At 42.8% G+C, this 12,500-nt stretch overlaps 1 protein-coding gene across 1 annotated transcript in view; it reads left to right on the forward strand.

The window, feature by feature from the left end:
- Positions 1-12,500, forward strand: part of LOC110486773 (protein phosphatase 1 regulatory subunit 29-like) — a 159,376-nt gene that overhangs the window by 144,673 nt on the left and 2,203 nt on the right. Inside the window, exons 3-5 of the mRNA XM_021558588.2 lie at positions 10,542-11,283; positions 11,354-11,455; positions 11,610-12,500. The exon at positions 11,610-12,500 is cut by the window's right edge and continues 2,203 nt beyond it. Of these exons, the coding sequence (XP_021414263.2) occupies positions 10,921-11,283; positions 11,354-11,455; positions 11,610-12,500 (1,356 nt within the window). The 5' untranslated portion in view covers positions 10,542-10,920. The remainder of the gene's footprint in view (positions 1-10,541; positions 11,284-11,353; positions 11,456-11,609) is intronic.

Genomic DNA, 12,500 nt, shown 5'->3' on the forward strand with positions numbered 1-12,500 from the left:
GTATAGAACATAACTATGTCCCCATGTACACCCTTCTCTCTAACATTTAGTATAGAACATAACTATGTCCCTTCTCTCTAACATTTAGTATAGAACAGAACTATGTCCCATGTACACCCTTCTCTCTAACATTTAGTATAGAACAGAACTATGTCCCTTCTCTCTAACATTTAGTATAGAACAGAACTATGTCCCATGTACACCCTTCTCTCTAACATTTAGTATAGAACAGAACTATGTCCCTTCTCTCTAACATTTAGTATAGAACAGAACTATGTCCCTTCTCTCTAACATTTAGTATAGAACAGAACTATGTCCCTTCTCTCTAACATTTAGTATAGAACATAACTATGTCCCATGTACACCCTTCTCTCTAACATTTAGTATAGAACAGAACTATGTCCCTTCTCTCTAACATTTAGTATAGAACAGAACTATGTCCCATGTACACCCTTCTCTCTAACATTTAGTATAGAACATAACTATGTCCCTTCTCTCTAACATTTAGTATAGAACAGAACTATGTCCCATGTACACCCTTCTCTCTAACATTCAGTATAGAACAGAACTATGTCCCTTCTCTCTAACATTTAGTATAGAACAGAACTATGTCCCATGTACACCCTTCTCTCTAACATTTAGTATAGAACAGAACTATGTCCCTTCTCTCTAACATTTAGTATAGAACAGAACTATGTCCCATTTACACCCTTCTCTCTAACATTCAGTATAGAACAGAACTATGTCCCTCCTCTCTAACATTTAGTATAGAACAGAACTATGTCCCATGTACACCCTTCTCTCTAACATTTAGTATAGAACAGAACTATGTCCCTTCTCTCTAACATTTAGTATAGAACAGAACTATGTCCCATGTACACCCTTCTCTCTAACATTTAGTATAGAACAGAACTATGTCCCATGTACACCCTTCTCTCTAACATTTAGTATAGAACATAACTATGTCCCTTCTCTCTAACATTTAGTATAGAACAGAACTATGTCCCTTCTCTCTAACATTTAGTATAGAACAGAACTATGTCCCATGTACACCCTTCTCTCTAACATTCAGTATAGAACAGAACTATGTCCCTTCTCTCTAACATTCAGTATAGAACAGAACTATGTCCCATGTACACCCTTCTCTCTTTCTCTCTTTCCTCTTTCAGTTTATCCTCCCCCTTTTCTGTGTTTTATTTCTCACTCGTTTTCCTTCCATCTCTCTGTTTTCCCTCTTTGTCTCTACTTCTTCTCACATTCTATCTATGTTTTTCTCTTTATCCCTTTTCTTTTAGTATTCTATTTAAAAGAACGTCATCCAGACGTTAAATCGCTGCAGCTTAGCGGCCTGGGGAAATGTGCTGTGTGTGTCTGTGTGTGTGTGTGTGTGTGTGTCTGTGTGTGTGTGTGTCTGTGTCTGTGTGTGTGTGTGTGTGTGTGTGTGTGTGTGTGTGTGTGTGTGTGTGTGTGTGTCTGTGTGTGTGTGTCTGTGTCTGTGTGTGTGTGTGTGTGTGTGTGTGTGTGTGTGTGTGTGTGTGTGTGTGTGTGTGTGTGTGTGTGTGTGTGTCTGTGTGTGTGTGTGCGTGCGTGCGTGCGTGCGTGCGTGTGTGTGTGTGTGTGTGTGTGTGCGTGCGTGCGTGTACAGACGTAAACACCACGTAGAGACACTGTATGTCTGTCAGCACTCTGACTGAAGGAGATGAGGGGATAAGGGCAACGTGTTGGACACAGTGCTACGGAGAGATTGTACAATGGAAATGTTCAATTGACTGTGCTCTATGTACAGATAATGTGAATTAGAAGCATCTCTGAACAGCCGAGTGCAATGCATGACCTATCTGCTGTACTGTTGAACGTGTTTACAGACTTCATACTGCCATTCTCAGAGATGTCCTTGGGCAGCTCACCTAACAGAGGAGGTATAGGGAGGAGGGAGGCAGGAAGAACATCCAGTGTACTGGCTGTCTTGTTTACCGCCAGTCCTGTTGGCTCCACAACGTTTCCTTAATGAATCACTTAACCAACCTTTTCATCAAAATATCTTCATCTAAGTGAAAGGATTGAATTGTTTTAATTGCGTCAACTTTTACTGGGCTTTTACTGGGCTGTGTTGTGACAAGGTGGGGGTGGTGTACAGAAGACAGCCCTATTTGGTAAAATACCAAGTCCATAAAATGGCAAGAACAGCTCAAATAAGCAAAGAGAAACGATAGTCCATCATTACTTTAAGACATGAATGGTCCGTCAATCTGGAAAATTTCAAGAACTTTTCTTCAAGTGCAGTCGCAAAAACCATCAAGCGCTATGATGAAACTGTCTCTCATGAGGACCACCACAGGAAAGGAAGACCCAGAGTTATCTCTGCTGCAGAGGATAAGTCCATTAGAGTTAACTGTCTCTCATGAGGACCGCCACAGGAAAGGAAGACCCAGAGTTATCTCTGCTGCAGAGGATAAGTCCATTAGAGTTAACTGTCTCTCATGAGGACCGCCACAGGAAAGGAAGACCCAGAGTTATCTCTGCTGCAGAGGATATGTTCATTGGAGTTAACTGTCTCTCATGAGGACCGCCACAGGAAAGGAAGACCCAGAGTTATCTCTGCTGCAGAGGATATGTTCATTGGAGTTAACTGTCTCTCATGAGGACCACCACAGGAAAGGAAGACCCAGAGTTACCACTGCTGCAGAGGATAAGTTCATTGGAGTTAACTGTCTCTCATGAGGACCGCCACAGGAAAGGAAGACCCAGAGTTACCACTGCTGCAGAGGATAAGTTCATTAGAGTTAACTGTCTCTCATGAGGACCGCCACAGGAAAGGAAGACCCAGAGTTATCTCTGCTGCAGAGGATAAGTTCATTGGAGTTAACTGTCTCTCATGAGGACCACCACAGGAAAGGAAGACCCAGAGTTATCTCTGCTGCAGAGGATATGTTCATTAGAGTTAACTGTCTCTCATGAGGACCACCACAGGAAAGGAAGACCCAGAGTTACCACTGCTGTAGAGGATATGTTCATTGGAGTTAACTGTCTCTCATGAGGACCGCTACAGGAAAGGAAGACCCAGAGTTATCTCTGCTGCAGAGGATAAGTTCATTAGTTACCAGCCTCAGAAATTGCAGCCCAAAGAAATGCTTCACAGTGTTCAAGTAACAGACATCAACTGTTCAGAGGAGACTCTGTGAATCAGGCCTTCATGGTAAAATTGCTGCAAAGAAAGCACTACTAAAGGACATCAATAAGAAGAAGAGACTTGCTTGGGCAAAGAAAGCACTACTAAAGGACATCAATAAGAAGAAGAGACTTGCTTGGGCAAAGAAAGCACTACTAAAGGACACCAATAATAAGAAGAGACTTGCTTGGGCAAAGAAAGCACTACTAAAGGACACCAATAATAAGAAGAGACTTGCTTGGGCAAAGAAAGCACTACTAAAGGACACCAATAAGAAGAAGAGACTTGCTTGGGCAAAGAAAGCACTACTAAAGGACACCAATAAGAAGAAGAGACTTGCTTGGGCAAAGAAAGCACTACTAAAGGACACCAATAATAAGAAGAGACTTGCTTGGGCAAAGAAAGCACTACTAAAGGACACCAATAATAAGAAGAGACTTGCTTGGGCCAAGGAACATCAGCAATGGACATCATTTGTAAAATATTGATTTTAACTATGCAAGTCAGTTAGGAACATATTCCTATTACAAGGAGGGCCTACCGGGGGAACACTGGGTTAACTGCCTTGTTCAGATTGAACAAGCAAGTCTCTTGCAGATTTATTACCTTGTCCGCTCGGGGATTCAATCCAGCAACCTTCCAATTACTGGCCCAACACTCTAATCACTAGGCTACCTACCTCCTGACATTAAACCAGTGGAAATCTGTCCTTTGGTCTGATGAGTCCAAATGTGAGATTTTTAGTATGACTATCATTTGTTTTTCAAAAGGACAATGACCCAACACACCTCCAGGCTGTGTAAGGGCAATTTGACCAAGAAGCAGAGCGATGGAGTGCTGCATCAGATTACCTGGGCTCCACAATCGCCCGACCTCAACCCAATTGAGATGGTTTGGGATGAGTTGGACAGCAGAGTGAAGGAAAAGCAGCCAACAAGTGATCAGCACATGCGGGAACTCCTTCAAGACTGTTGGAAAAGCATTCCAGGTGAAGCTGGTTGAGAGAATGCCAATAGTATGCAAAGCTGTCATCAATGCAAAGGGTGGCTACTTTGAAGAATCTCTAATATAAAATATATTTTGATTTGTTTAACACTTTTTTTGTTACTACATGATTCCATATGTTTTAGTTCATAGTGTTGATGTCCTCACTATTATTCTACAATGTAGAAATACAAAAAATAAAGAAAAACCCTTGAATGAGTAGGTGTGTACCTACTCATTCTAGGGTACTGAACTGCATGACAAAACTGAACTGCATGACAAATAGTCTGGTTCCTTGTCAATAACTATGACCCAGAGTTTGTCTAATCCAGATGACATGGTCAGAATAACCTTCTGTCCCCATTAGTCGTACAGTACATGGGGCCTGACAGTGATAGTCTCACTTCTGATTACCATTCAGGAAGAGGAACAACACTTCATCATGGTGGCAGCTAATGAACCCAGTGAGACAGGGATCTGACACTTATTCCCTCTCTGTCCCCCTCTGTTTTCATAACCACTAATTGGAGCTGTCAATCATATCTGGTCTCCATGACAACCGAGGGAGAACCAATGGGATGGGTGTTGTTGAATAACCCAGATATAAATCATGAATTATACAGGGGGACTTAGACTGATAATCAGTTGAGTGTGTTTTCTTTATGTGGCTGGATATTTGATGTGTGTCTATGAGAGATGTGAGTAGAACGCAGAGAATACAATGGTAAGGAAAGATGCCAACTGTGCAGAATGTGGAATGACTTGCGATCTCAAACATGAGTAACTTCATGACTTTGTGACTCCTGTCCGAGTAGCAAACCTAGATAAACACACTAGATAAAAAGGAGGTTTCTTGGCTATTCTTGCAGTGTCTATTTTAGTGATGTTCAGAAGTAGAAGTGGGCCAGCCAAGACAGCCAGCCACCCACCTGTGACCTACCTGTTACCTCAAACGTATTTGCGATGTGACCCACATGTACATGTAACTGCCAAAATAAAGGAAACACCAACATAAAGTGTCTTAATAGGGTGTTGGGCCACCATGAGAACAGCTTCAATGCACCTCGGCACAGATTCTACAAGTGTCTGGAACTCTATGGGAGGGATGCAACACCTTTTAATCCATGAGAAATTCCAAATTGGTTGTTTTGTTGATGGTGGTGTTGATAAGTTTTCAATTGGGTTGAGATCTGGTGACTGAGACAGTCATGGCATATGGTTTACATATTTTCATGCTCATTAAACCATTCAGTGACCACTCATGCCCTGTTGATGGGGAAATTGTCATATAGTTGATACAGGTCTCCCCATCTCCATTACCTACCTTGTCCTAACTATATACCCCCACCCCCCATTCACTACTTTTCCTCTCACCCCTCCTCTTGTGTTCCCTATATGGAGCACTAAATGGGATCAGCTCTCGTGTGGAACAGAGAGAGAGAGAGAGAGAGGAGAGAGGAGAGAGAGAGAGAGAGAGAGAGAGAGAGAGAGAGAGAGAGAGAGAGAGAGAATTGTCTTGATACACATAGTACATGCTAAATAGGCTACAACCTTTGACTACACTAGCATGTTTTCATAGAGACATCCCCTAAAGGGAATGTTCCAGTGGCAACAGCCCACAACTCTAATCAGTATGAGGTGTTGATGATGAATTGTATCCTAAGTGCTTTGGGTCTTCCCATTTTCAGCAGTAATCAGTGGGAAATTGGACCAGATACTTGGCTCTCACCATTGGGGAATTCTGACTAGAATAAACTGGAATGAGTTCCAATTCTCCATCAGAATCATTGGAATAGAGAAATGAGAACAGTGGAACTAGGACAGTTCCATAATTCTCTGGTTCCATGGAGAGAGAGAGAGCTTTCTGACTGTCAGCTGTAGCGAGAGGAAGACATTGTCTGTCACAACACACCATTTTTCATCCTGGCTTGTATAACTATGTATCTAGCTTTCAAATGACATGCAGATTGAATAGAGAGCCGATGGTGAAGGATTGTATGATGTGACTGGAGAGCCTATAGAAAGAGGAACTGACTGTCATAGGTGTGTGTGTGTGTGTGTGTGTGTGTGTGTGTGTGTGTGTGTGTGTGTGTGTGTGTGTGTGTGTGTGTGTGTGTGTGTGTGTGTACCTGCATGCATACCAGTGTTTGTATAAGTACATTTACGTATATGTGTCTAATAATGTGACAGGTGAGTCAACAGGGAGAGATCGAGAAGTCTCGGAGGTTGAGGTGATTAATGTAGCGTGGCGTGTATGACACTCCTACCTCCTCTACAGAGACTGACAGGGACAAGATAGATGGGTGTCAGGGTGAGATGGAGGGCCTCATGCAGGGGGCTCTCCTACCTGGGATCCAGGAAGTGCAGACACAGGAGTGGTGGGACTAGGAGCTTTCTCACAGCGTGAATAGTTTAACATGATGAGGACAAATGAAAGTCAGGGACAGAAACTTTGTCTGCGTGGATGGCACCCTGTGGAGAGGAAGGTTGTCTCGTCATCCTAAGCTCAGTTTCTTTCTTTCATTGCTCCCACCCTTTCTCCCTACATTCTCTCCTACTTTCTCTCCTTTCTTTCCGCCTTCCTTCCTTCCTCCCTTACTTCCTTCCTTCCTCCCTTACTTCCTATTTTCTTTCCATCCTACCATCCTTTATTCTTCTTTCTCCCTTTGTCTTATTTTAAATGAAGGGAAGAGGCTTTTTAACTTTGTGTGCCATTTGAATGTCATTTATACACTCAACACATATTTGAATGTCATTTATACACTCAACACATATTTGAATGTCATTTATACACTCAACACATATTTGAATGTCATTTATACACTCAACACATATTTGAATGTCATTTATACTCAACACACATGGTATCGTTTTGACAATATGGCAAGTTATTTTTGACAATATATGGTATCGTTTTGACAATATGGCATGTTATTTTTGACGATATATGGTATCGTTTTGACAATATGGCATGTTATTTTTGACGATATATGGTATCGTTTTGACAATATGGCATGTTATTTTTGACAATATATGGTATCGTTTTGACAATATGGCATGTTATGTCTGACGATATATGGTATCGTTTTGACAATATGGCAGGTTATTTTTGACGATATATGGTATCGTTTTGACAATATGGCATGTTATTTTTGACGATATATGGTATCGTTTTGACAATATGGCATGTTATTTTTGACGATATATGGTATTGTTTTGACAATATGGCATGTTATTTTTGACGATATATGGTATCGTTTTGACAATATGGCATGTTATTTTTGACGATATATGGTATCGTTTTGACAATATGGCAAGTTATTTTTGACAATATATGGTATCGTTTTGACAATATGGCATGTTATTTCTGACGATATATGGTATCGTTTTGACAATATGGCATGTTATTTTTGACGATATATGGTATCGTTTTGACAATATGGCAATGTTATTTTTGACGATATATGGTATCGTTTTGACAATATGGCATGTTATTTCTGACGATATATGGTATCGTTTTGACAATATGGCAGGTTATTTTTGACAATATATGGTATCGTTTTGACAATATGGCAGGTTATTTTTGACAATATATGGTATCGTTTTGACAATATGGCATGTTATTTTTGCGCTGGATGACTGTACCTGCACCAACAATATGTTCTCCGTCTTCTTTTAAATACACCATTTGTTTTCAGCACTTCTATTAACATGACTGATCCAAACTTGTTTTCCACATGCCTCTTTCTGGTCCCTCTGCAGCAGATAGATGGTGAGCAATATGTTTAGATCATGGAATCGTAATAAAATCACAGTATTGAATCACAATGCATCGTGAGAAACGTGAGACACGCAATATATATCATATCGTCACCTAAGTATCGTGATAATGTTGTATCGTGAGGTCCCTGGCTATTCCCAACCCTAATACATCAGTGGAGGCTGCTGAGGGGAGGACGGCTCATAATAATGGCTGGAATGGATTCAATGGAATGGTATCAACCACATAAAACACCTGGTTTACATGTGGTTGATACCAGTCCATTCACTCCATTCCAGTTGTTATTATGAGCTGTCCTCCCTCAGCAGCCTCCACTGTAATACATACATGTACAGTGCCTTGCGAAAGTATTCGGCCCCCTTGAACTCTGCGACCTTTTGCCACATTTCAGGCTTCAAACATAAAGATATAAAACTGTATTTTTTTTGTGAAGAATCAACAACAAGTGGGACACAATCATGAAGTGGAACGACATTTATTGGATATTTCAAACTTTTTTAACAAATCAAAAACTGAAAAATTGGGCGTGCAAAATTATTCAGCCCCCTTAAGTTAATACTTTGTAGCGCCACCTTTTGCTGCGATTACAGCTGTAAGTCGCTTGGGGTATGTCTCTATCAGTTTTGCACATCGAGAGACTGACATTTTTTCCCATTCCTCCTCGCAAAACAGCTCGAGCTCAGTGAGGTTGGATGGAGAGCATTTGTGAACAGCAGTTTTCAGTTCTTTCCACAGATTCTCGATTGGATTCAGGTCTGGACTTTGACTTGGCCATTCTAACACCTGGATATGTTTATTTTTGAACCATTCCATTGTAGATTTTGCTTTATGTTTTGGATCATTGTCTTGTTGGAAGACAAATCTCCGTCCCAGTCTCAGGTCTTTTGCAGACTCAGGTTTTCTTCCAGAATGGTCCTGTATTTGCCTCCATCCATCTCCCCATCAATTTTAACCATCTTCCCTGTCCCTGCTGAAGAAAAGCAGGCCCAAACCATGATGCTGCCACCACCATGTTTGACAGTGGGGATGGTGTGTTCAGCTGTGTTGCTTTTACGCCAAACATAACGTTTTGCATTATTGCCAAAAAGTTCAATTTTGGTTTCATCTGACCAGAGCACCTTCTTCCACATGTTTGGTGTGTCTCCCAGGTGGCTTGTGGCAAACTTTAAATGACACGTTTTATGGATATCTTTAAGAAATGGCTTTCTTGCCACTCTTCCATAAAGGGCAGATTTGTGCAAGATACGACTGATTGTTGTCCTATGGACAGAGTCTCCCACCTCAGCTGTAGATCTCTGCAGTTCATCCAGAGTGATCATGGGCCTCTTGGCTGCATCTCTGATCAGTCTTCTCCTTGTATGAGCTGAAAGTTTAGAGGGACGGCCAGGTCTTGGTAGATTTGCTGCACTGAAAGTAAAGGGGCTGAATAATTTTGCACGCCCAATTTTTCAGTTTTTGATTTGTTAAAAAAGTTTGAAATATCCAATAAATGTCGTTCCACTTCATGATTGTGTCCCACTTGTTGTTGATTCTTCACAAAAAAATACAGTTTTATATCTTTATGTTTGAAGCCTGAAATGTGGCAAAAGGTCGCAAAGTTCAAGGGGGCCGAATACTTTCGCAAGGCACTGTATATATTTTCCCCATCAAACCATGGACCACCATGACATACATTAGCTTTACAAGAGAACGTGTTACCTAGAATAGATTCCATTAGTGATCTTCCTAGAGAAGATTCCTGGGGCTTATGGTGGAGAGACTGTATGAAGTGTCACTTGCCAGGATTAGAATGTAATCCAGAATTAATCCACGACGGAGCAATAAACCTTGAGTGTCACAGTGGCACAAGATTTAAGATGCACAGATATCAGCGCCGAGGCCAGAATGATGCATGTTGTGAATGAACATCATGTTTTCATGGGCTAGGTTTCTGTGTTGAGGTTTTATGCAGGGCACTTTATTTCCAAGTGCTGTCTTCTGGTCGCACATGATGGTGATGAATAAGCATCTGTTCTGTTTGCAGAGAGTGGCTGTCAGAGAGAAAGGGGTCATGCTGGTGTGTGTTAAACAGTGCATTTTTCGACTCCCATTCAAGATGTGTTTTCATCTATAAACTGGATGTTGTATTGCTTTTTGAGGAATGAGGACGTGTGCTTTTCTAGAATCGTCTCCTTAATCATAGTGCCACTTGAGATCAGAGTTTTCTAAAATTGCCCCTGATTTTATAGCTGTCCCATGTGATTAGGTTTTTATACAGATGTAGGATCTTAATTTGAGTTTGCTAATCCTGCATCAACAGGAAATGTGAATTATTATGTGGATTAAATTAATGGACATTTTTGTAGGGGTTGAAACATTTTGGGGAAAATCAAGTCTAAAATTTCAATGTGAAAATTACAAACTTCAGAAGCCTTTTTAAACCTCAAATACATTACACGTTTAACATTTCCAGGAAAGTTATCCTGAAACAGGGTGATCAAATTAAGACTCTCCATCTGTATGCAACACTGGTGTTTTGTGTTCTATGTTGTTTGGTTCATTCCATGTTATTATTGTCATGTGCCTCTCTATTGTTGCCTCACGGTATTCCTCTCCTCTCTTCCACAGACTCACGTCTCGCCAGCGGATCCTGCTACTTCCTATGTGATCAATCAACAAGACTTCCTGTCGGAGAGATTATGAGGAATAGCTGTTTCACTACCCACGGCAGTCCAACAGGAAGTGAAAAGACATGGGGACTCTGCTAATCACCATGACAACCATACAGCTGTGACTGACTGTGTGAGGCCCCTCCCTCTTTTTCTACACCCAAGCTAAACCCATTCTCCCCTTTCTGAGGACAACCTAGCTACGCCTGTCCATCCCCCACGCTCTTTCTCCTTTAAACTCAACCTCGCTTTTCCTTATTTCAGTCCCACGTTTCCTCCATCTTAACAAAACCTCCCTCTTCATTCGTCCTCCTCCTCCTTCTCTTCCCTCCATCATCATGCTCAGCAGGCTTCACACTCACTCCTCCTCTTCCTCTCCATCTACCCCCACCCTCCTCATCCTTCCCTCTCTCATCCTCTTCCTCCACCTTCCGGGCCTGGTCTGGGGGGACTGCTGGCTGATCGAGGGGGACAAGGGCTACGTGTGGCTAGCGATCTGCAGCCAGAACCAGCCTCCATATGAGACCATCCCCCAGCACATCAATAACACGGTCCACGACCTGAGGCTCAACGAGAACAAGCTCAAAATGATCCCCTATACCTCCATGTACCGCTTCACCAACCTCACGGACCTCAACCTTACCAAGAATGAGATCTCCTACATCGAGGACGGGGCCTTCGCTCAACAGGCCAACCTACAGGTACACTGGGTGGTGGGTGGGTGGGTTGATTGATTTAATCTTAACGTAATCCTTTCTGGTTCTCTCCTAGGTTCTCCAGCTGGGCTACAACAAACTGACCAACCTGACAGAAGCCATGATGAGGGGCCTGGGCCGGCTGCAGTGCCTCTTCCTCCAGCACAACCTCATTGAGGTGTGACATTGGTCGATTTTTGTTTAGTTCTGTAGTTTTTAAAAATTTAAATTCTATTATTTGCTAAAGATAAATTGATATTATTCTGTATGTACAATATGATTCAGATTTTGTTTTAATATATTGCTTTCTGTCTCGGTATGTTCTCATCAAGGTCATTGGCATCAATGCATTGGATGAGTGCCTCAGTCTCAACAGCATTGACCTGTCGTCCAATAAGCTGGCCCGCCTCGACCCCTCCACCTTTACCATTTTGAATCGCCTCATGGTGTGTGAGCTGGCTGGGAACCCCTTCCATTGTGGCTGTGACTTGTACAACTTCCTCACCTGGCTGGAGGCCTTCAATAACGTCACACACACCTACGACCGGCTCCAGTGCGAGACCCCCAGGGAGATGTTTGGCTACCCACTCCTGAGTCCCATCGCGTCCGGCCACGCCGGGCACAACGCTCGGACGATTCTGTCCTCTGTCTGCCGGGATGGGGTCTTCATCCCCGGGATGACGTCTCTCCCGCCAGACTCAGATTCCTCCGGAATGGGCCCGGACATGTTTGACCGTGTGGGTCCGTACCACCAACCCACCACCTCGTCTTCCTCTACGGAGCACAGCTTCAGCCCCAGCATCAAGCTCCACCACGTGTCCCTCTTCACGGCCTCTATCATGGTCCAGATCCCCAGACCTTACAGCAAGATGTACATCCTGGTGCAGTACAATAACACCTTTGTCTCTGATGTCATGAATCTGAAGCTCAAGAAGGAGATGATCACACTGAACAAGCTCAAGCCACACACCAACTATACCTTCTGTGTGGCCTCCATCCGGACCTCCCAGCGCTACAACCACACCTGTCTCCAGTTCTCCACCCGAGCCCAGAACCCCGACGACATGCCGCCAACACCTTCCACCACCACCCACTACATAATGACCATCGTGGGCTGCCTCATCGGGATGCTCTGCATCCTGGGCCTCATCTACTATTGTCTGAGGAAGAAGAGGAGGCATGAGGAGAAGCAAAAGTCCATCTGTGTGAAGAAGACGATTCTA

The sequence above is a fragment of the Oncorhynchus mykiss genome, chromosome 13, assembly GCF_013265735.2.
Source record: "Oncorhynchus mykiss isolate Arlee chromosome 13, USDA_OmykA_1.1, whole genome shotgun sequence".
NCBI lineage: Eukaryota > Metazoa > Chordata > Actinopteri > Salmoniformes > Salmonidae > Oncorhynchus > Oncorhynchus mykiss.